This window comes from Artemia sp. Qi Xiang Cuo, chromosome 14 (genome assembly GCF_049724085.1).
Source record: "Artemia sp. Qi Xiang Cuo chromosome 14, ASM4972408v1, whole genome shotgun sequence".
Taxonomy (NCBI): domain Eukaryota; kingdom Metazoa; phylum Arthropoda; class Branchiopoda; order Anostraca; family Artemiidae; genus Artemia; species Artemia sp. Qi Xiang Cuo.
Genome location: NC_142807.1, coordinates 40,708,939 through 40,730,323, shown reverse-complemented (window position 1 = coordinate 40,730,323; position 21,385 = coordinate 40,708,939). Strand labels below are relative to the sequence as shown.

At 35.3% G+C, this 21,385-nt stretch overlaps 1 protein-coding gene across 2 annotated transcripts in view; it reads left to right on the top strand.

The window, feature by feature from the left end:
- LOC148944468 (solute carrier family 71 member 1) overlaps positions 1-14,578 on the top strand; it is a 113,467-nt gene extending 98,889 nt beyond the window's left edge. For both annotated transcript variants that reach the window (XM_089100653.1, XM_089100652.1), the window contains 2 exons: positions 5,658-5,778; positions 11,224-14,578. In XM_089100653.1, the coding sequence (XP_088956779.1) occupies positions 5,658-5,778; positions 11,224-11,321 (219 nt within the window). In that variant the 3' untranslated portion in view covers positions 11,322-14,578. The remainder of the gene's footprint in view (positions 1-5,657; positions 5,779-11,223) is intronic.
- The last annotated feature ends 6,807 nt before the right edge of the window (positions 14,579-21,385 follow it).

The window sequence follows — 21,385 nt, the reverse complement described above, 5'->3', positions numbered from 1 at the left end:
TAATTTCTTACGTATTTTTTGTAGATTTTGCTTCTTCTGTTAGTAGTAATTTCCGTTACTTTTAATAGTTTTAATTGGCTCTTTACTTTCTATGCAAAAGTTTTCCTTTTTTCATTTATTTAATTTCTGTTCGCCTAATAATATATACAATTTTTTTATATGTTAATAGCTACAATATTTACCAACAAGTTTTATTATTAATAGAAGCTAGTCTTAATTGGTAGTTGGAACGTGGTAGGAGGTTCTGTCGTAGAAGAAGTCTTAGCCGAAACAGTTGTGTTAGGAGGAGCTGCTTTGGGAAAGATCGGGCTGGGAGTAGCGATGGTGAAGAAGAATTAGTAGGACTAGTCGTGCTGACTTTCGCTGGGTGAAAATCAAACATAAGACGGGAAAATGCGTACCTACAATATTATAGCAGTGACTGGATTTATAAAAGAGGGTTTAAAAAGATGTAAATAATGGGTTTAAGGTTTTTGTTTGTTGTTAGTAGTTATACCATTTATTTAAGCGTATGCTGGCTGTTGTCTTATATAATCATTGTAATGTGTGTGTATGGCCTAGTGGCTGAATAGATTATCTATCTATCCATCTATTCTTATGTTGAACTTCTGCATTGCAAATTCAGCCTCAGATTTGCAATCGACAAGCTGAGAAGGTTTTAAATATCGACTTAGCAATCAACCGGAGCTTTCAGATTAAAATTTCTTGTTTGACTCTGATTTTCAACAAGGAGTAACGTGTCAACGTTTATAACGTGTTCTGATTTAGGACGTCTGTCGGGGCACAGTTGGAGGCTAATAGGGGCCAAATGGTTTTTAAACTAAAGAACAGAACAACCCTTATTTATTTTTCAATATAAAAGCTGTGTATCTTTATTTAGGAGTAAATCCTCTTGCAGCTACTCTGATAGTCTTTTTAAGACTATCAGACTGAATAGTCTTTTTAGAAGACAACGTTTGTATCCCGGACTAAATCGCAAAACTTACAACACCGACAACTTACACCTCCTTCTTTCATTGCTGTAAACAAAGTGTACAAAAAATAGAAAAAAAATTCTGCCATTTTATCCTAGAGGATAAAGTGATAGGAAGGTAATTCCTTCCAGGTCGAGAGGAAAACGCCAAGGTCACTAGGTTTACCGCCTGGGACAACACTACGCCATCTCTTTTGAGGCCGTTGACGGCGGAAGCCAAGAAATTACGTTTGAGGAGGACTCCTTTCTGATATTTTTTCCTTAATTAGCCTCTACGGAATCAAAGCAGCTGCTCCTTTAGGGATTAACGTAGAAATAGAGGGTTGCAACGAAGATTTTCTTATTCTCGCCTAAATCATTTATCTTGGTGATTCGCTTGATGGCATCTACATGTGTCTACGTCTCGTCCATTCTTTAAAAGGGGCAACAGTTCTGGAGGTTCTTTTACTGCAGATTCTTCACACGAATCATATCTCCCTTGTAAGTTGGTATGATAGAGCTCCGGCTTCTTACTAGACCCGTCCAACATGCCCTTATAGTTTACTCGTTCAAGCTCTTCAATACTCTAAGCAGTTGTTTGTGACTGTATTCCAGCTTGTCGATGCCTTTTGGTAAGAAAAGAGGACCTCCCCACACTCCTGAAACTCGTGCCGGTAGACTGACTGATAATTCCGATACTCGGTTCCCTGTGTACAGTTGGTATTGTCTGACATGGCATGTGGTTGATTTGTATTTTTGAAATGCATCCCCTCATGTAATTGTGCTGTCTGGCAATGTAAACTTCAGTTTCAAGTTGTACACACTTTTAAAACTCATTGTCTTTTTAGATTTCCATACTTAAAGGAACCTTCTTCAAACAGGAACTAGATTTGCACGTTGGGCGTTTCATCTACAAGACTTGATGACTATATCTTTTGAACTCGATCGTGAGGGATAGCATAATTAGAGAATAATTGACACGCATGATGCTTCATATTTAGGACTTGGGGGTTGAATTCTATCACTCTCTCGATCTTAAGGCATATTGTGAACTAGAGGGACCCCAGGACTCATGTTTTTCAATTTCTGTGGCTTGTATGCGACTGAAGACGTGAATTTTTGTGGTATGGGTATTGTTCTAGTGAAAGACGACTTTTTAAGATCTCTTTAGAAATGTGTCTTTGAAGCTTCCATTTCTTCCCTCCTGGAATCTTACATTCCATCTATTAGTGGTGTGGTAAACTTCGGGTTGTTAGGCATTCACGAACCGCGACTTGAGGATAAGCTATATGTTTGCCGATGGCTGTGAATCCAGAAGCCAAATGCTTCTGTGATCAACAGGCCTCAAATCACCCTTCTAATGACAATCGAAGGGTATTCCATCAACAACGTATATGAGTTACGAAAACTTGTTAATTTCCAGACAACTAACAAAATTTGATGCTAGGATTATGATTAGCTGACTTATGCAAATCATCTTTAAAAATCTCTGTATCAACCAATGATCAATACCTTATTTGGCCTTTCAACTTACTTTTTATATACATAAGGGACAAAATATTGGTAGGTGTTGGGTACTTAACCTGAAATACACATACTATATTAGGGATTGCAATACGACACTGATATCCACGCAACACAGGATAGCGACATGACACATAATTTAGACACGATATACGATAACAATGCTAGAAACGATTCAGATACGATCTGTTGTGGTACAAACTATATAATAACAAATACTGTATTTGGCATTGTAATACGACATTGATATCCACACAGCACTGGATAGCGATATGACACATAATTTAGACACGATAACAATACTAGAAACAATTCAGGTACGATCTCTGGCGGTATGAATGATACGAAATAAAATTTCAGCTAAGTACCAGCTAAATAACTTGCCAACTCAATAAACTACTCCCTAGAAAGATACAAAAAGATTATAAAGGAAGGGTCAGTTAACAAATCTTATCACTACCCAACAATAACTTGCCTATGTTAGGTTAGACGGATTATTAACCAAATAGGCAAACTACTCGCCTCCTAAAAAGCAAGCCCTCGTAAATACTAGATACAACATTTAACCAATTTTACTAATCGACTATGAAGTATCCTCTTAACCGACAGATTGCTTAAACAATCCAATAATTCACGATACTCAAGCCTAAAATCTGAATCCCACCTAGGTTATGGCTTCAAGTAATATTGGAACCAATTGTGCAAATAGTCTATAATATTTAATGGGACATAATGACAAATTCAGCAACCTCTGACTGGTTTAATGCAAAATTAAGTAACTTGATGTTGCCTATGAATCATGAAAATGCTACAAACTGGTCAAGAAATAGTAACCCCAATAAGTTTGCTAAAATTGCCGGCAAATTTTAACCAAAAATTCATGGAAAATGTTTTCCTGGCAGGTACGGAAAAAAATAATAATAATAAAGCGTAATAAAGGGCCGCTTTTAACTAGGAGAAGGGTTCGTCTGAAAAAAATGTAAAAAAACAAACAATGTACCTGCTAAGGGATTTTCCTTCAACTTTAATTTCAACGTCAAGAAAGTGCTTTTACTATAAGCTTTAGATTAATGTACCAATCCTGGGCTCTAATTGGTTTGTTTATAGTTGAGCTGCAACTAAAAATGATGGAAGCCATTAGTTGCTTAGCGATACACATGGTATAACTTAAAGCTCCATTTCCATATTTAGGATTCATCAACTTGGATAAACCTTTTCTCTTGTTAGTAAACGAGAAATAGTATAGGAATAATCCCAAAAAAGTTTACGTTATAATGATAATCAGTAGGCTCAAAAATCCCTGAACATCGATTTTGGTGGAAATCAAACACAATTTGAAAGATGTATCCTAAGGCAAAACTGTGTTTTGATTTAGGACGACTTTACTGCGATCTTAGTCACGAACATTTAATTATTGAAGACAATTTCCTAGATTTCCTGAATGACCATGAGTTATAATCCTGAATGTATGCGTGGAGCCGGAGGTAGAGTGTAGGAAGCACCATCAGCCCATGAATCCTGTTGGCAAAATATTTTTAATTTTGGTTTAATTATGACGTTTTCATTGCAATTTTACCGTCATACTTGTAATCATGAAGCTCAAAAAACCCTTTTAATATTTTTTAAATATATACTTAATCTCCACACATTTGTCATTCGTCTTTTATCGTAATCAACACAAACAAAATTTATGGAATAAGCATTTGATCTGTTTTATTTATAAAAGTCGCGCTGTGATCCTGGCCAGGGATTGGGGTTGAAGACAGGGCTCCTTGGTCCTGATAAAGTTTTTTATGACCATCCGCTCTATTTCACGAGAGTAGGGGGGGGGGTTGATACATGGGCGACAACTTTTTTTTACCTAGTCAGTGCTATTTTATCATAATTATATAATTTAAATTTATTTTTCTTTCTAATATCTTGAACCAGTTTATTTTATATTATTTATATAAGGATTTATTTTGCATTTACATTATTTATTTAAGGATTTATTGGTCAATATTTACCAAATCATATTATTGAGATAGGAATAAAGTGAATACACCATTCGATGCCTTTTTTTATGCTGATTACGAATATAACAATCATTTCTATTGGAAATGAATCTTAGCTCTCCCCCCCCCCCGTATATATGCCAATTCAGGGTATATATTTCTACATTGGGGGGGGGGGGTAAATTACATACAGAATGCCCTTTCACTAAAATTGCCAAAACCGTCAGGTTACAGGATGCAAGCCTGCACAATAGGATGATGACAGCCACTATCGATACCCAATTAGGGTTAAGAAAAAGGTATTTAGAATTGCGATGCATAGGTCTAAGCATAAGACATAACCAAAGAACAAAAATCTAATTGGAATATTTGTTTCTTTTTCTACAGGCCTAATATTATTTAATATTTACGGCTACAAAACAAAATCAACATTGAACTACTTTAATATTTAAAGGGATACAAAATAAATCGGTCAATATTTACCAAATCATATTATTGAGTTTCAAATAAAGTGAATACACCATTCGATGCCTTTTTTTATGCTGATTACAAATATAAACAATCATTTCTATCGGAAATGAATTTTAGCCCCCCCCCCCTATATATTCCAATTCAGGATATATATTTCTACATTAGGGGGCGGGGGGTAAAGTTTAAACTTACCTCCCATTTACATCAGAAATAAAATTGCCCCCCCCCTAATGTAGAAATATATACCCTGAATTGTCATATATAGGGGGGGGGGCTAAAATTCATTTCCGATAGAAATGATTGTTTATTGTGCAGGCTTGCATCCTGTAACCTGACGGTTTTGGTAATTTTTAGTGAAAGGGTACTCTCTATGTAATATTCCTAGCTGTGTGAAATTGTGCTGATTCTCGAGCGAAGTGTTATAGAAATTCTCTTTGGATTTTTTCGTAAAAGATATCACCAATAGTCATTTTAAGTGTGTTTGTTAATCTGAAAAATGTTTGTGTTTATTGTGCCAGACTTTGTTTGCTACATATTATTTGCTGTGTTCTGGGCTATATCTATAGGCCTATCGATATATTTATGATTTCAACTTATTATTTGTATTCAAGGCTTTCATGGATGGTACTTAACTTAGTATTTTGCTTCTCCTGTTAATTTGTCTATATTTAGCGTGCAAGGTTTGTGCAATTGATAAACTTACCTTTCTTTTGCAGTTTATTCCAGGTCCACCGTTTGTTTTTGGATCATTTCTGGTAATATGTGCTATAATGGTAGCATTTTTTATTCCGGAGAGCAACATAGCAAAGCCTATAAATTCCAAAAGAAATTCATTTGGTAAGCACCCTTTTTGTAATCTTTTTTGTTATAAGTCACTCAATTAAGCGCTGCTGTACCTTAAATATGAAAATGGTATTATTTTTAACGGGTCACCGTCTTTATAGATGTGACAAGGTGTTCAGAAGGTAACAAGGTGTCAAAAGTGTTCGCTGGCTGTTATTTTTGATAAGGTTTTTGTATTTGTCATTATTATTTGGAAAATAACAGGATTAATTAAGCTTTTCTGAGGCGTGTGAAAAAAGTAGCTCTTGGTTGAATAGCAGAGGAAAAAAAGATGTAAAGCGAATGGTGTAAAGAAAAGGTGTAAAGCGAATAAAATATGGAAACCATGGGTGAATCAAATAAGAGTAGACAAAACAATGATATTGAGAGTGTTAAACCATGATAACGTTTTTGGAGTATAGTGGTTACTACTACTATTGAAAACTCACCACAGCATCAAGCCATCTGAGGCCAACATAGCTACGCGCGCTCCTGCTCCATCCGTATCTATTCAAAGCCTCCCTCTTTACACCCTCTCAGGAAGTTCTAATTTCCTTTAAATCTTTCCATACGACATCTTCCCACCCCAACCGAGGGCGGCCTGCTTTCTGTTCAGCCCTAGACGGTTGGCCGAAAAGGACAATCTTCGACAAACGGTTAAACCTTCATCCGCAAAACGTGCCCTAGCCTGTCCTAACTTTTCGTACCGCCTACTGTGTAAAATACGACCAGTCAGTCGGGTACCCAAAACAGTCCGTAGGCAATTTCTCTGGAAAACGTCTGGCAAATCTTTCTGCGTTTTTTGGAGTGCCCATGCTTCAGAATTATAAACTGTCATCACTGTAGTTTCAAAATATTCTAATCTTGGTTCGCAGACTTATCTTCCTATTCTTCCAAACTTTTTTCAACAGTGAAAAAACACACTGAGCCTTGGTTATTCTATTTGTAATATTTTCACTGCTCCCACCATCTTTCCTAATTATACTACTAAGGTAAGTGAAGCTGTCCACGTGATCGATCTTTTCGTTATCCAACGTCACCTATTCATCTTAACTTATTCTAGCACCCTGAACTCACAAAACCTCTAAAAGTTCATTCATTCTACTCATGCTTTCATCTAGGATGCTTAAATTATCAGCATAATCTAAGTCCATGAAAGTTTTACTTCCCCATTTGATTCCGTGTCCTCCCATTGCCTTTCCTGTGTACCTTACGACAAAGTCTATCAAAATGATCCATACAAATAGGGTTAGAACACAGCCCTGCTTAACTCCTGGTTTAATGCGAAACCAGATCTAACCTCATTTCCTACCTTAACCGCAGCAGTATTATTCTCGTGCGTAGCACAAGTCACTTTAATTTGTTTGTCTGGTATACCATACAAAGATAAGATTTTTGCGGAAGCTCTTCTATCAGCTGAATCAAGCGCTCATAATCTGTAAAACTGGGGGCTAAAGGGGTTTGATGACACAGGCACTTCTCAATTATTAACCTAAGAGTGAAAATTTGGTCGACACATCCTCTACCCCTCCTAAAACCGCACTGTTCTTCCCCTAAAACTTGTCTACAGCATCTGTATGTCTAAAAAGTATTATCATACTAAGAAATTTCCTGCCTACTGAGACCAGGCAAATGCCTCTTTAATTACCACACTCAATCTTATCGCCTTTCCTATACAGGGGTTTAATTTGGGTCTTTCTAAAATCGCTAGGTACTTCCCTTTCTTCAAAAATCATATTCATAATCTTGAGTAGCTTATTTCTAACCTCATAACCACCATATTTAAGAAACTTATTTACTACACTATCAGCACCTGGGGCCTTATTATTTTTCTTTTACTGTTTTATTACTGTCACTAATTCTTCCTCATAGAATAAATCTTTCTTCTCATCCAAGGTGTAACAAACTTTTTCATTTTCCTCTATATCTTTTCCTGTAACTCTATCCCAGTTAAGTACATTTTCAAAAGTTTCTACCCATCTCTCTTTAACTCTCCCTTATCACTAATTGTAGCCCCGTTCCTATCTTTAATTGGGACATTTTCAGATTGACTACTCTCTCTCAATTTAATAATATGCCAGTACAATATCTATTATGTCATCTAGCGCCATCTTCCAGTTCCCTGGCAATTTTATCCATGGCCTCCACGTCATAACTCCTTAGTTCATAGCGTAATGCTTTTCCAACTTTCTTTATGTTCCTCTTATTTTCATATGACCTATCACTCAGATGATTCTTATACATGCCCTTCCCCTCTCTATTAAACATAAAGCATTTTCACTAATATTTATAGCGGCGTTCATAACTTGCTTCCCTAAGACACCATCAGCAACTTCACATTATCTTCCTAAAATTATTCCGCTCATCTTCTATATTATCAAATTTTAAACTCTCTTGTTTAGTATTCAACTGCTCCTGGAAAGTTACTCACAAATTTTCATCCTTGAGTCTGTCAACGTCATTGCTTCCCGGAAGGTAGCTACCCTTCCAAAATTTCACCTTTAATTTAACCCTAGACACTACTAGATGGTGATCTTTATTTTTAACACCAATGACAGTGTAGTGGTTATGAAGCTAGAAACAGGATACTGAAAGTTATGAAAAGGATTTTTAGGGGAAGTAGCTAATGATTATAAGAAAGCTTTAATTCAATCCCTTTTACAAGAAAGAAGATAAGAGTCAATTTGCTGATAACTGAGAGAATAGTTTGATTTTAATAATGATACTTGTTAAATTAAGAGATATTGCATGTTTTTGTGTATGTATGGATTTATTGCCCGTCGTAGATATAAAAACACAAAACTTATGAAGTAACAAATAGAAAAAAAAACATGACACAAGTATATTCCATCTTGCAAAATAAAATACAAACAGTAAAGAACAGTTTCAAAGGTGCTTTCGCCAGTAAACTGCTCCTGGTACTTTTCAGTAAACTGCTCCTGGTACTTTTTTTTTTTTTTTTTTTTTTTTTTTTTGCCAGCGATTACAGGATTAGCAACTCCATATAGCGAAGAAAAATAATTAATACCTGGGCAAAGAACCAGCCGAGGCGAATATTTTGCATACTTATAGGAGCAATTTTGAATGTCTCTAGTATCAGTAGGCGAAAAGAGAGACCAAAACGGAGCAAGAGTGAGCAAATATGGGACAACCGATCAATAGAACTATATTTAAAATTTAGTGCAACTAATAGACCTTACGCTTTCCTAGACTTACTAACCAAAATTTGCTTTAAAAGTCGCCACGTAGCAGGAAGATTTGACCCGATTGGGACACAATGATACGTCTTGCGCTTCGACCGCATGTTCACCTAGTTGGACATTTGACAAACATTCAGAACGGCTATTATATGCCAAAGATTCTAGCCACGTTCAACCCAGCAAAATAAAGAACATAATTATTTTCACTAGCATTTAATAAAAGGTTAGCAATCAGGTGATGTGCGTGGTCACGGTCTTTATTCATTCTTAAAACCAAAGTGGTTTTATGTGCAGTTGCTCAAATAATTTAAACAGAACTGGAGAGACAGATAGATGGCCGAAAAAGAATTAGACAATCAGTTATACTTCATCCGCGAAACGTGTCTAAACTATATCAAAAGTGGGGTAAAGCCATATTTTCAAAGTGAAAATTTGGTTGACACGTCTTTAAAACTTAATCTACAGCATCTCTAAGTCTAAAAAAATATCATCAGACTAAGTCGCTTGCTTCCTGTAAAACCCAAGCTAATGGCTCTGTAATTACCACACTCGCTCTCATCACTTTTCTTTAAAAATAAATAATACATAGTGCCAACATCGCTCTTTACTTAGGCCCCGGGGGCTGTAGGGAGCACGGCATCCGCGGAGACATAGTTATTAGACCCTTTGACCATTTTGAACAAAATGACTTTTTTCAGAATTTTGATTAATGTTTAGGGGATCTAAAATGTGCTGGGGGGGGGGTTGCCCTCCTATCACTCTCCAACATCTCCTTCTCAACATGCCCTTAAAGTTTCAACTTAATTTTCTCAGTCATTCCCTAGATATAGCTGGTACGCCCCTTTGACAACTAGCACGTATATAGTATGTTTCGATTTTGTTCGACATCGCCATCAACATTTCCTGAAAGTTTCACTTTAATCCCCTTCGCGTTTTGGGATTTTGGGAGACCCAGGTCAAACACATCCCCTTTTCCAAATAACAAACCTTATGTGTAAACAATGGGCAACTTGCATAACTTACAGTCCTTGTCCCAGGGGCTTCGGGGGGTTATATCATCCCTGGAGGCATAGTTATTTGACTTTAGACTATTTTGAACCAAATGACTATCTCAAAATTTGTGTCAGATTCCTTTTGGAGGAGGGCAGCTAAAAAGGGCATGAGAGAAGGGCTGGTTACCTTCCGTCCACTTTTTACTCCCAAAAAAGGCACTAGAACTTTCCTTTCCCAATCAAATGAGTCCCCTCCGAAGTTTCTACAACCACACCTTCCGTATGAAGTAGTTGCTGGGAAAAAATTAAATTAATAATACGTTGATGCCTTATGGCTCTTTAGTCTTTAAAATAGGCAAAGCTAGAGCGTAGATTCCTATACATGTAATATACAAAAAACAAACCAACTGCACTTAAGGTGTGGGGGAGGGGGAGGGGTGTACATCCTTCACTAGTTTACATCTGACTTATTTTTTTCCTTTAATATTGAACTCCTAACCATGAGTTGTTTACCAGCGATCATCCAGGCTGTTAGAAAGGGTTCTAAGATTGTTATTGTAATAATTCTAGGTTTCAGATATTGAAAGTGTTCGTAACACCCAGCCAGTTGCTAATCTGAATAAAATAACGTGATCCTGTACAACGAATAAAGTAGTCTTATAACCAGAGTCACTTGGTTTTTGGATGCTCACAAGAGAGCGTACTAACTTCTTTTTTTATGCCAAAAGTTTGGTAATTATACACCGTTTTGACTGACAGCTGGGGGATCGAGTTGAAAATTCGGCTTTTATAACGGTTTTACAATGCTGAAACTAAAAGTATTCAGAAAGAGAAAGTAAAAGATCTTACTAGAAAAGGCACTGTTTCCTCTATTGTAGTCTTGCATTATATATCCCAGATGCCCTTTAATCCTCCATGCCCAGAAATGGTGCATAGGGCATCTACTAAACCTTGCGAGACATCCCGAAGCTGAGAATTTGGTGAATCAGTTTCTATTATTCTTGCTACGAGAAATACAGAAAATGCATTACTGTTTTTGAAAAGGTTTAACCACAGTAAAAGATAGAAGAAGAAATATTTTTATTTTATTTTTTAGGGGAACACCACTGCCCACGCAGCCTATCAAGGCCTCTGATTATTGAACTGTTCTAATAAGTATAAAATTTTCCTTTTTAGGGGGTTTCCTGTGGTATCAATTTTTTGTTAGGATAGTTTAATATTCATTTGCAGTCTTTGATAATGATTATCATATTGTCTTTTTATTTTAGAAAATTCTATTGAGATGTATGACGACTGTCGTAAAAGAGAAGGCATCACAGTTGAATCTCCGCTAATGCTGGGTGAGGATGACTCTGGGATATTGTAATGACCCAAGTTTAATTATTGACAGTTCTATTTAAATGACTGAACTAATATCATATTAAAACACTGCCAATGGCTATATATACAGCCTAGAGCATGGAAATAGGCAGAATTAACAATGCTGTAAAGACTGCTGGATTCTTCATTCTTAGGGATAATTCTAGTGGCTACTGTGATTTCTTTTTTACATGACTTTTTATCCACGATTTCCCTGAGAGTTGTTTGTGAAAACGGATTTAGAAAAAGTGCTATTATTTGAAGGAGAAAAAACTCTTAGATGCTATGAAGCTAGTTTTATACCTTGGTACTGTGGCCAGGTATTTTGATTTTGCATGTTTTGATTTCTGCGTGGTTGTCTAATTTTTTTTTTTTTCTAATTTATCATCTAGTATTAGGGGATAGTATATTATTTTTTTTAAATGTCTACCACGAGGCCCGATGGGCCGAATTCGATTTTCAAAGTCCAGAATAAAAAAAGAAGAAAAAGCAAGAAAGGCAGAAAAAAATGGTCAATAAATTAAAAATAAGGTAAAAGAATTTGGCATCAAAAATATAAAATGGTACAAAACAGAAATTCATATAAAACTTGCTAAAGAATACATTAAAACATAACAGCACCGAAAGAGTCATTCGTTGAATAAATTAGGATTAGAAGCACTTTAAACTGTCAGATTTTTATAAAGAAAAAAATAAGGCCAATGTTGGAGGTACTTTTTTCCGGAAAATGAGTCCACCGGTCACAGTTTCAGAGGGGCGTGTACTTCATAGGAAGTAGAAGAGAAACTTTATGATAAATACTGACTAAAAATGTTTCGGTACCCTAAGCGCATTGACTACCAAACATAATAACTATCGTGTATGCTGTATACCAAATTGAAGTTGAATCATTCAGCTATTCCCTGTAATTTTGTGGGTATTTTCTTATTTAAATTTTAGAAGAGTCATTCTTATGAAAAGCTTAAAAACTAACTTTCGTTCTTTTGAAATGTGTGATGAAATTTGAAATTGTGAAAGCGCTCTTTTGTTTTGGGTAAGGCGATATTTTAGAGCCAATGCAATCTTGTTCTGAATTTTCTTGTTTTTGTTTTTTGCTTTTATTTCCTTTTCCTTTGCTGTTTAAGAGTTGTAAGTCAAGGTGAATTTGAAATGAAAATAGCAATGTATTGGTATTTTGATGATTATAAACTTGAGAATTCTTTTTATTCATTTTTTCACAATTTGGTATAAGCAGCGGTTAGATTGCTGGAGATTTGGTTGAACGCTAATAATAATCTACAGCCTGATAGTTGTGATATTATTAAGTAATTTCTGATCAAATATTACCTTTCTGTATGCTTATATCAAAATGATCACTAAATCAGATATTATATAAAAAAGGAAAGGAACATATCTTGCACAATATTAGACTAAACATCCGCTGAACTTGGATATAAGTGGTAGGAAAGCGACAAGCATACTCAAATACATTATTTTAACTAATCAGAACAATACAGAAAAATGAAATACTAGTTCCAAATGCGTTTAGAGACATGTATCTTACTGAGAAATGTTTGTAGCTAGAAATGTTGCATAAGAAGGGGTTCTGAGCCCCAAAATTCTAGGATATTACATTCTTGAAACTCATTATTCTTTGGAACGGTTTCGCACATTTTGTTTCTAGAATATCCATTAATTATAAGAATTATGCATGATATACGAAGTATAATCGTGCCTTGTTTGCATTGGTGCGTGTTTTATTATTCATCCAATATAGATAGATCTATAGACGTTGTCAATGATTTTAACTTTTTCGATTATTTCAAATTCAACTTCCGACATTATATCTTTCCCAGAGATGACGGGGAGTGCTTTTAATTTGTATATTTTCTCCTTTCCCATCAAGTAAGCGAAAAACTTTTTTATGGAGAGGGAAGATCTTAGAAGAAAAAATGAATTACAGTTTGAATCTAAATGGTTAAAAGTAAAAACTTTAGCTGTGTACTGTTTTAAGGTATGACTAAAGGAAAAGGTAGTATTTAGTGGTTATTCAGGCTAAACTAGCTATAGTACGATTCGTTGCCATGAATTTGAGTTGAAGTTCAAACCTCGGAAAATATACATGGCACGTGTTTATTGTTGATGCTGAAATATAGATCCTTGTAGACTAGTCTTTCCGAAGCAGGGGATCCATTTTGTAAGATTACTTTCTATAAGCAAGGATCAACATTAAACAAATAACAAAATATTTTGGCTATTGAATAGAATGTGATTCCTTTGGAATACAATGATTGAACCCGCATTCTTTGCACTCGAACCCGTATTCTCGGCATCATACACACATACGATATGGACATTGTAGTGAGGTAATCATGGGCATTGTATCCACCAGATAAATGACAAATAAAAAGAATTTTTTTCTGAATCTTCTTGGTCTTCGTTTTATGGTTGAATTGATTTGATTCTCAATGGCTCATGTTACTGGAATCTTTGGAATATTATCCCTAGAAAGAATATTGAACTGCAATTCTCATCTTATTTGAAGTATTGACTTTAATGTTTTCATCATGTAAAGCTGGAATAGTGTTAGTTTATTTACATTGTGAAGTTTCCCCAGCAATCAAGAATTTAAGATAAGCTAACGTCCTTATTTATGTGATTGTGTATTACTCGGCGGGACTATTAAGATACGTGAAATTATCTCAACAAATAAAGGGAAAAGGGGAATCTTGATTCATTTGTCGTTTTGACTGGTACGTTTCTTTTGTTTTTTCCTAAGACATTTGGATTCTTTTTTCAAAACTTCGTAAATACCCTTAAAATGCAAAAGTAAAAGGACAATATTTGCCAGTTAACCCTAGTCGAACTCTACCAGAAAAATAATTATCTATCAATCTCTATGTGAATAAGTCAAATGTTTCGTGTATGGTCTCGGACCAAAGTCTCGGTTATGAAGTTGAACTTAACCACGATGTAAAGCAAATCAAAGAACTTGGACATAAATCGCAACCCTGCCTATTCACTCTTCATTAACACAGAAAAGAATTTGACACTCTGTTGGGAGGTTAAATTTTGCGCTTCTTAAATCTTGTGCGATTATTCAAGATTAAAAGACAAGATTGTCTTTCTTTTCTTTGGTTTGGGTGTTGCATGAAAAGGTGAAGGAAAGGCTGGTTGAAATGCATCGGTTGTTTTTAAAATTGTTTGTCAGGTTATGCTTTGCCTTTAAAGATAAACCATAACGCTTATTTTTAGGCTTTGCACTTCATTCTGTTTTTTTTTTTTTTTTTTTTTTTTTTTTTTTTTTTTTTTTTAAATTAATTCTGTTTTATGAAATAGTTTAAGACATACCACGGTATGTACCAATTGGTGATATCATGTCCGTTTTATTTCATTTGAATCCCAACAGATAAAGCGAATGTTTCATTTTTTTCTTTATTTATTACAAATGTAGAAGTATTATTTTTTTTTCGATATCGTAGTGAATTACTTTGTATGGTCGCATTTGTTGAATAAAATAATTATTCTTTTTGTATCACTATATTTGTTGTTCGAAAACAATGATTCTTCTATATTTGTGTAAAGCTTTAATTATATTGACATCCTAACAGGACCTAAGGCCCAGGGTGTCGACCGTAGCGAGCAGAGGGAGGCGGTAAGAAGTCCACGCTGGGTCTTCACCTGCTTTTCCTTAAGCAGAAAGGTAACCTTGTGGACTTCTACATCTTCCTCTGCTGGCTACATTTGGCAATTCATGCCTTCGATCGTCGCAAATGTACCCTTGGTCAATTAGGATACTGCTTCGGCCTGTGCTCGTCACCGGTTCCCTTTCTACGAAAGATCCTCGTGCGCTTTTGTTGCCTTCCCTGCTTGTTTTTTGCTACGATTAACAGGTTGGGCCTTCAGTCATCGTACAACAAAAGGCAACACGAAGTTGAGTTGAGTAGGCCTATCACACAGGTTTACATAAGGCCCGTAAGCATAAAGGTTTCTCTCTGATTGGTTGATTTTAGCAGACCAACAGAAGAACTTTTTGCATGGCTAATGTCTGAAACAAAAGCTTTTATATAGAAATCTGAAATATCCTCGGGAAAGAAATACTTTGATAAGAAACTTAATCACACCACCACACCAGACCTAAGTATCCTAATATGATCCGGTTTGACTCCTATTGCCCGAAGAAACGATAAGTGTGGAAATAAAGTCAAATAATTTCCTGCACAAATGGAATTCAATTCGGATTTTCAAAATTTGACTCTAAGAAAATAAACACCTATTTAAATCAAAGTTAACTCAAGAATCTTGAAAACTGACTATTTTCTCAAATCCTGGTCAGATTTTGCCCCTTTTAAAAACAAAAAAAATCTTGATTGTAACAATTACTGAGAAATAATCCTGATAAGCCAATCGGCTTAGATCTGCATTTATCCTCAATAACCCTTAGAATCTTCGATAAATAATATTGGAGTGCTCAAATTCAAAACCTTCCGTACCGGATTGGTATACAATTGAGATGCAAAATTCAAATCAAAGGAATTCATTGGTGATCATTTATTCATTAGTGACCAGGTCGGTAGAAATAGGGATAGATGGTAGCCTAGGCAAATTTGGTGTAGGAAAAGAAAACAGTAATGGATACAGACTTTTGCAATTTTGTAGGTATAACAATCTAGTTATAACCAATACGGTTTTTGGTCATAAAATGGCTCATAAGTTGACATGGTATCCACGTGACGGTAAGACAGCAAACCTTATTGATTATTTTATAGTAAACCGTAGACTGGCAGGATCAATACAAAATACTAGGGTATATAGGAGTGCTGTTATTGATGTTAAAAGTAAAGATCATCAGCTAGTAGTGTCTAGGGTTAATTTAAAGCTGAAATTCCGGAAGGGTAACTACCTTCCGGGAAGTTATGATGGTGGTAGACTCCAGGATGATAATTTGAGAGACACTTTTCGGGAACAGTTGAATACTAAGCTTGAGAGTTTAAAATTTGACAATGTGAAAGATGGTTGGAATGATTTTAGAAAAAATAATTTGTGGAGTTGTTGAAGATGTCTTAGAGAAGAAAGCTAGGACGGCAGCTAAGAATATTAGTGAAAAGGCTTTATGTTTAATAGAAAGGAGTAGGTACAAGAATTATCTGAGTGATAGATCATATGAAAACAAAAGGAATGTAAAGAAAGTGGAGAAAGCATTAAAATATGAACTAAGGAGTTGTGAAGTGGAGGCCATGGATAAAATAAGTTGCCAAGGATCTGGAAGATGCAGCTAGACGGCATAATAGTAAAATATTGTACTGGCATGTTAATAAATTAAGAGGGAGTAGTCAATCCAGACTTGTCCCATTTAAAGATAGGAACGGGGCCTTAACTAGTGATAAGGAAAAGGTTAAAGAAAGATGGGCAGAACATTTTGAGAATTTGCTAAACCCGGATAGAGTTGCAGGAAAAAATATAGAGGAAAATGAAAAAGTTGGAAAATGTGAAGAAAGATTCGTTTTGTGAGGAAGAATTAGCGACAGTACCAAAAGGACTAAAAAATGATAAGGCCCCAGGTGCTGATAGTGTGGCAAATAAGTTTCTTAAATATGGTGGCTCTGAGGTTAGAAATAAGTTACTGACGATTATGAATATGACTTTTGTAAAAGGAGAAGTACCTAACGATTTTAGGAAAACCTTTATTAAGCCACTTTATAAGAAAGGTGATAAGAGTGAGTGTGGTAATTATCGAGGCATTAGTTTGTATAAATAGCAAATTACTTAGTAATATTATGCTTTTTAGACTGAGATGCTGTAGACAAAGTTTTAAGAGAAGAACAGTGCGGTTTTAGAAAAAGTAGAGGATGTGTTGACCAAATTTTTATTCTTAGGTTTATAATTGAGAAGTGCCTGAGTTTTCTTACACCTTTGGTCCTCAGTTTTATAGATTATGAGCAAGCGTTCGATTATGTTGATAGAAGAGCTTTAGCAAAGGTTTTATTCTTGTATGGCATACCAGACAAATACATTAAAGTTATTATTGCTATGTACGGGAATAACACTGCTGCAGTTAAAGTAGGAAATGAGGTTAGCAGCCTGTTTTGTATTAAATCAGGAGTTAAGCAAGGTTGTGTTCTATCCCCATTTATATGGATTTGTCTCAAGAAGCACAGGAAAGGCAATGGGAGACCACGGAATCAAACGGGGAGGAAAAACATGCTGATGATTTAAGCATCCTAGATGAAAGTGTGAGCAAAATGAATGAACTTTTAGAGGTTTTGTGAGTCCAGGGTGCAAGAATAGGTTTGAAAATTAATGTTAAGAAGACCAAGTCACTAAGGCTAGGAATAAGTGAAGTTGAAAAGGTGACGTTGGGTAACGAAAAGATTGATCAGGTGGACAGCTTCACTTACCTTGGTAATATTATTAGTAAATATGTTGGGGGCAGTGAAGATGTTAAAAGTAGAATAGCCAAGGCTCAGTGTGTTTTTTCACAGTTAAAAAAAAGTTTGGAAGAATAGGAAGATAAGTCTGCGAACCAATATTAGAAGCTACAGTCATGACAGTGGTCAAATATGGCTCTGAAGCATGGGCGCTCCGAAAAGCGGAGGAAGATTTTCTATATGTTTTCCAGAAAAATTGCTTACGGATTGTTCTGGGTTCCCGGATGACTGACTGTATTTCAAACAGTAGGCTGTACGAAAAATGTGGTTCGATACCGCTCTCTGGGGCTATAATGAAAGAAAGTTTGAGGTGGCTAGGGCATGTAGTGCAGATGAAGGATGACAGAATGCCGAATATTATCCTTTTCAGCCAACCGTCTAGGGCTGAACGGAAAACAGGTCGTCCTCTTCTGGGGTGGGATGACGTCATAAAGAACGATTTAAAGGAAATGGGAAATGCGTAGCTGTGTTGGCCTCAGGCGGCTTGGTGTTGCGGTGAGTTGTTATTTAGTAGTAGTAGTAATCAGTTATTAGTTTACTAGGACTAAATATCATCGACTATGAATAAATTTTATTCGGGCTAGCTGAGGAGTATTCTTATTTCCTCTATGAACGACAGTGGACTTGGAACTACTGGGCATAACGGATCTTGACTAAAACAGTCGAACAAAAATGTTTTTTGAATCTGTCAACTCCCCTCAAAAACCTAGATGAAAGACTGAATAATTAAGCGGATATATATTTAAAAAAATAGTAGTTTTTTCTAGAATTACACGTCTAAAAGCAAAATAGAGTTAACAAATATAGTATGTTTCGCAGAATTTACGAGGCTTATATAGCTAGAAACGAAAAGGAGAAAGTACTTTGCCCCCCCCCCCACCCTCTACCTTCATATTCTCTTATTTAACTGAACCATCATTCAAAATTGCCCCCTGAATTGAATCCATAAATAGCTCCTTTAACAAGTAATATTGGCAATATTAGGTAATTTTAAATCTATAGCGTAGGCCCCGTAGCCCGTGTCCTTAAATGACGATGTGGAGCCAACATTGGACGTGTAGTCACCACTAATATTTTCACGTTAATTATTATTTCCCCCTAATTTTTTTAGCTCTTTTTAGGGTATATAATTCATTTAAAGCTTTGGAGATTATTTTTACAAGTTCTCTGGATTTTTTAGTGATTCTTGGGGTCAAACTGGATGCATATTATGTTTAGAGTTGTCATGGGCATTACGGTCGTAATTTTTTCCTCGCATTTTCGCCTAAAAGTTACTATTATTATTAGTACCCTGAAAACATTACGTCTTCATGCCAATTTTTCAAGAAATCGTTGATTTTCCCATTTTAAAGAGCTGACCCGTTTTAAAGCAGGTTTGATTTTTTTATTTTTTTTTTCGTAAAATATGAGCAGGTGTTTACGACATAAACAACTCTTGTTTCTATGAGTTTGGATGGTCCAGTCGTCTTAATTCTAACGCTCGGAAAACATGTATTTTGCAGTATTTTGTTCAGTCTAACTCAAACATGACACGAAGAAATACTGCGTCAACAAAAATGAATTAGTAGCAAAAAAACAAACTGGAAAATAACAGAAAGTTTTTTTTAATAACAGAATATAAGATAGGCCGTCCGTCATTATTTGATCTTGTTCTGCGAGGGTGACTTTTTTTATGAAGATCTCTCGTTTTTTTTTAATAGTTCGACTACATGGTGCAGTTGAAAAGATAATCAGACCTACACAATCCTTTTACATAAAAGCTGTACAGTAAATCTAAATTAGATTTAGTTTTAATGAGAATATTTATAAATATTCGGAAATGGTTGACCTGCATTAGCCCAATTTCTACATGGGTGCAAACTTGAGCTTAAAAATATTTTTACTAACTTGAATCTGGAAAAATCTAATACTCAGGAACCCCCTGTGCCCTCTAAAGACCAGAAAATAAATTTTGTTTTTCTGAAAACAATCCTTATATCGAGGTATGTGTTTTTATTTCTCATAACATAAAAAACAGAAAAAAAAAACTCATCATCATAACAAAGGAAGGCTCTGAGATAGAACCACCTTGAATTGACATTTTTATCATCTCCTAATTTTTCCTGAAAGCGGCAGCACACTTATTCTGAACGGATTCCAGGGCCCGATTGATGGTTTCAGGATTTTCTTTTAATAAAAGAAAAACTAGTTGTTTGGTGCAAAATAAACTATCTTGAACAAATCCCATCAAAACCCTATATATCATGGCTTACTATTGATTTGAAGAGTAGTCAGAACAAGGGGGAATTTGCAGGTGTTTTCGTATTGATAAGGGGATTACTAGGGACCTTGACAAGTGTATAGAGATTTCATAAAATTTGAAGTGCAAGCAATTATTGCAGGGTTTCCAATTCGGGAGATTTATCGCTTTTTTGGGGATTTCTAGTTATTGTCAGAGACTTTTTTCTGTAAAGGGGCACATGATTTTCCAGGAATAATTAACATGTCTAAATTGTTACCCCATTCGGAATTAATGTATATCAAATTTTTGAGGCTCAAAGAAAGGTTTTTGTTTTCTACTTTAATCGCAAAAACAGTCTGTATTTCAAAATAAATATGCTACATATCAAAAATCCATGTGCATTCAAGTTGGAATAAGGAAGAGGATGCATTAGATACATTCCTTGACTAAGTCACGTGAGATGAAGGCGAAAGGTGAAATAACATCTTCTCGGGTCTGTCAAAAAGGTACGGACATATGGCTGGAAATCAAAGGATCTTCGTAAAGTACAAATTATATTCTGGCTTTTTAGAAAGCATAGGGGTTTAGAACCCTACTCATTTTAATTTCTGCTCGTTTTGAGTTTGACTCTGTTATTTATTTTAATTTCTGTTTGTTTTGGGTTTCATTTATTTATTGATACTGATTTGTGATAGTTGTATGCTTGGTAGATTATTTGATTCCATTTTTGTTCATTTTTGGTATAATGGATGGCCTTTACTTTTTTTGGAAAAATTTATTTTGTGGAAAAAGTTTTTTCAATTAATTCTAAATAGATGGATATCAATTTTTACCCAGCTTTGGGAGAAAATTAGGAAATAGGTAATTGGCTTGGGACTTCTGAAAAGCTATATGAATATCTCCTATTTTTAGTGGTGTTTTATTTGCCTCTAAACATTATGTTATACAGTCTGCATATAATGGAGATATGGTTATCTACTTTTGCTCGCAAGTATTGGGAAAGTCCGTGGATCTCCTTTCTTTAGGGAAGGGGCTATGTAAATTGTCCAAGGCGTAGTTTTTAGGGTCAAATTCTCGTGAGCGGTTCTCCCTATCAACATGAAGAAAGCATTTAACTTTTAGTATCCCTTCAACTGAACGAATATATCTGGACTATGGATGTTAGGCCGAAAAATGTTATTTTACTCTCCAATTATTGTGAATTATTTTTATTGTGAAGCAAAAAATTATATTTACATTATACTATTAACTTTTATGTAAATCTGTTTATTTTGATTAGATTCTATTTAGTTGCAATTTTTTTAAATGTGTTATTTTTTCTCTGGCCCAGTGAGCTCCAGCACTATGTGATAGGGAGGATTTACCAGGAATAATATTTTTCCAGTTAATCCTCCTCTAAAAATATAAACTTAACAACACGTGACTGAAGAGAAGGCTGTAATC